The sequence below is a fragment of the Amaranthus tricolor genome, chromosome 16 (assembly GCF_026212465.1).
Source record: "Amaranthus tricolor cultivar Red isolate AtriRed21 chromosome 16, ASM2621246v1, whole genome shotgun sequence".
In the NCBI taxonomy this organism is placed as follows: Eukaryota; Viridiplantae; Streptophyta; class Magnoliopsida; order Caryophyllales; family Amaranthaceae; genus Amaranthus; species Amaranthus tricolor.
Window position 1 is genome coordinate 4,404,865 of NC_080062.1, and position 3,885 is coordinate 4,408,749.

Below are 3,885 nucleotides of genomic sequence, written 5' to 3' on the forward strand. Positions count from 1 at the left end.
TTCTCACGGTGAGAAGATCTCAAAATAAGAAGCTCATAAGCTAAAAGTTTCTATAAATGGGCTATTTAACCCAAGTATGAGGCATGTCTCACAGTGAGACCGTCTCATACAAGAATTAGTGTTTTTCTAATAACTCATTGTCTCCTTAAGCAACAATCAAATTATTTGGTAGCATATCACAAATCAGTATAGAGGACCAAGATAGTCAAATAAAGCCATCCCATGCCTAAACTAGATGGTCTCCCACGACTGATTAAGATCTAGTATGTAACATATCACGAGGTTTCAACCATAAGCTTAAGCTTTTGGGGCCGAGGTGCTATCTTGAAAATCGATATGGTATAAGTCAACGTGACAAAAGATCATGGGTTTTAATTTCTTCCATCCCTAACTTCAAGTGGGATATTTAGCACCAGGTAAGGGAAGCCTCATGTGAGGAGACATAATAGATAATAATATTATATAAAATATATTGGGGCTTCAACCATAAGCTTAAGCTTTTTATTGAGTTGGTTTCTTACATAATCAAGGAAGACATAGCTTTAGGCATGATTTCTCAAAAGCAATAATGCATATTTCATTGTTGTAAATTCCTACCCACTCAAAGAATATCCCAAAGAATACGACACAAATTCATCAAGCAAAAGCAGTCTTGTGCACATTACACATACAAGGAAACAAAAACATAACTATTTCAACAAACAGAATTCCAATAACTACAACAAGGACACAAAAGAGTTCCTATAAAACCAAAAAGATCAACATTTTAGAGTACTCCATCAAACCAATTCCTTCATATAAGATGTCATTCAAACAACAACCTGTTTGTTAACACTAACAACGGTAAAGTTGCATACATTCAACCCCAACAAACCACGCTTAGATGAGATTATGGCATCAGGGTATGAAGTTTTGATGTTGTAAGGCATTGCCTATTTCCTCAAATGTCTCCAACAGTAAATCCTTACTAGCAATTTCTAAAAACTCCATTGATAACTCTTTGTTGACTCTAACAACGGTAAATGACCCACTTAATGGCATCAGGGTATGATTTTGATGTCGTAAGGCATTGCTTAAACCTCAAATTTCTCCAACAGTAAATCCTTACTAGCACTTTCTAAAAACTCCATTGATAACTCTTTGTCAACACTAACAACTATAAAGTTGCATACGTTCAACCCCTCCAAACCACGCTTAGCTAGGAGTCACTTAATGAAATCAGGGTACGAAATTTTGTTGTTGTAAGGCATTGCTTATTCCTCAAATGTCTCCTACAGTGAATCCTTACTAGCAATTTCTAAAAACTCCATTGATAAATAACTACATAAGATTGCTTTAAATATAGGTACAATGAACAAGAAATAAAATAAAACAGCTACAAACAAATCAATCTCATTTAGCTATATGCATCAATCATCATCAAACATTAACCGTAGAGTCAGAGTCATCACCCAAATATCCCGCACAAGTCATGATTCGGGGGAGGAGGGCAGCGGACAGATCATACCCCTGCCCCACTACTGCCCCAAAAAAAGCTTTTCCTTTTTACATCCTCTCTTTTTCAAATCATCAAATTGTTTTTACCATCAATAGTAGAATACATACATGAATTTCTACATAATTAACACATGATTGATGATACATATACCCACAAAAACTGATTAAGTCCACCATTAAGGTAACAGCAATCAAATCAAACAAACCCAATAAATATCATTCAAATCTAAGAAAACCCAATTCAAAAAGCAACTCAAAAATTTTTTTTAAAAAAATTTACTCTATCTACCCAAAAAAAATGTAAAAAGTACAAGATGAGACCTTAGAAACAATATCTTCACTGAGAGCAAGATGGGTCCTACAGTACTTGCAACTATAGATCTTCCCTTCCAAATTCACCACAAAAAGCCTTCCCATCTCAGAAAATTTCAATTCTATCCAAATTTAAGGACCAGAAAATGTCTCCAAAAATTCAGGAAATACCCTGATAAATGAAATAACAAAATCGATTATTATAGAATTACTGAAGGGGGAAAATTTTCAATTTTGACAAAGATTAATGGAATGATTCTAGAAGTATACGCAATGAATTTGAACAAAAATGATGTAAGGATAGAATAAAGTAAAGAAAAAAGATGGCCAAAAAATGAAATGAAACGTGCAAAAGAGAGAAAAGAGGTGATTAAAATTAGTAATTATTAATACCTTTGAGCAGTGAATCAGCAAGGCAAAAAAAAAAAAGAAAAATGGGGAAGAAAGACCAAAAATTTACATTATTATATTAACTCATTATACTAATCCTTCTCAAGGCCGGCCTGTTTATTTTTTGGTCACAGAAGCTTCTCTGGTGAGACAGATTATTTTTGGTAAGATGACCTTAAAATAAGAAATATGCTAATAAATATATTATTGGGTAATTTAGTACATGTATAAAGAGTGTTATACAAAGAGACTGTCTCTTACATAAATGTGTGAAAAACTCTTGGATAATGATAATATAGTATTTTTTATTATTATTGATATTTGAACTATTTTATAAAAAAAACTCTATGACTCATATTATTACTTAGCAAATAATGTAAATTACATAATTAAATTCAAGTCAATATCAACATTATATTATACAAAAAATTAAATTTTATGGACCCTAAAAAATTTGGAATCTTTGAGCAATAGCTGGCTTTGCCTTGCCATGATCCTTCTATCCCCATCTAAGAAACTACAAAACATATAAAAAAATAAATTTTGTAAAGTAGTAGGAAAATTTCAGGTTAAATGAATATGTATGTTCAATGTGTTAATAAAATAAAAAAAAAGTAGAGATTATAATCATAAATAAAAATAAGGCAAATTTATAATACGGACTAAAAGGATTAGTTAAACAATTATTTGCACTTGAGTTTTGATGGTTTTTAATGAAAATTCAAGGAGTTGTTTTTTTGTTTAAAATGTATTTGATATTAAATAATAGGAAAAGTTGAATTGTGTAAACACTATTAATAAAGAGTTGAAATATGAAATTCACATATCTGACCCCAATCTTTTTAAGTTAGTTCTGACATTGTTTTTGTTTTTGTTGATCACCTTTAATTCAATTAAAATTTAAATCAAATTTTACCTTATGCCAAGAATCATAGATCGGAGTTAGTATTTGAAGATTTATTCTTTCACCATTGCGACAAAAAACTCGATTTCACCACTTATTAAATGATCGGTTCTCTTTTGCTTTTTTGTCTATATAAAAACTAAATTTATTGACTTTTTAGGATTTCAATTTATAAAACGAGGAAAATTTGAAATAGATAAGATTATTTATTAAAAAAAAAGCACAGAATAAGACACATATGAACTTATTTTCATTTATAAGTGCCTAATTCTCAGATCTGAGGGTAAAAAATTGTTTGCACTTACTAACTGCAAACAATTGTTGTAATTCAAAAAAAACCAAAAGAGCTATTCACAGTTAGTAAGTGCGAACAGACTGTTGACTTTTTTTGGACCAAAAGTCTTGTTCGTAGTTATTAACTGGGATCAACATCGTCCCTAAATATAGAGGAGACATGGTCAAACAAGCTTTGTTCGCAGTTACTAACTAACTGCGAACATAAGGTTGACCCTATTTGACCAGGTCTCCTCTGTTTGCAGTTAGTAATTGGAAACAGGTCTTTTGACTTTTTTTGACCAGTTTCTTTTTATTCACAGTTACTAACTGCGAACTGTACCGAACCAGAGCTCTAGGGGTGAAGGTGCTTATAAATGGAAATAAGTTCATCCATATCTTATTATGTGCTTTTTTTTGATAAATAATCTTATCTATTTCAAATTTTCTAAAAAGAGTATATTGATTTGTCATTCACATTCAAGTGGCCCGGCCCAAGATTTGGTCCG

At 31.4% G+C, this 3,885-nt stretch overlaps 1 protein-coding gene across 4 annotated transcripts in view; it reads right to left on the reverse strand.

The window, feature by feature from the left end:
- LOC130803045 (protein yippee-like) overlaps positions 1 to 2,340 on the reverse strand; it is a 4,230-nt gene extending 1,890 nt beyond the window's left edge. For 2 of the 4 annotated variants that reach the window (XM_057667199.1, XM_057667196.1), the window contains exon 1: positions 1,819 to 2,313. In XM_057667199.1, the coding sequence (XP_057523182.1) occupies positions 1,819 to 1,914 (96 nt within the window). In that variant the 5' untranslated portion in view covers positions 1,915 to 2,313. Of the gene's footprint in view, positions 1 to 1,818 lie in introns of all 4 variants that reach the window. The other 2 variants (XM_057667200.1, XM_057667198.1) reach the window with 2 other exon arrangements.
- Positions 2,341 to 3,885: the final 1,545 nt, after the last annotated feature.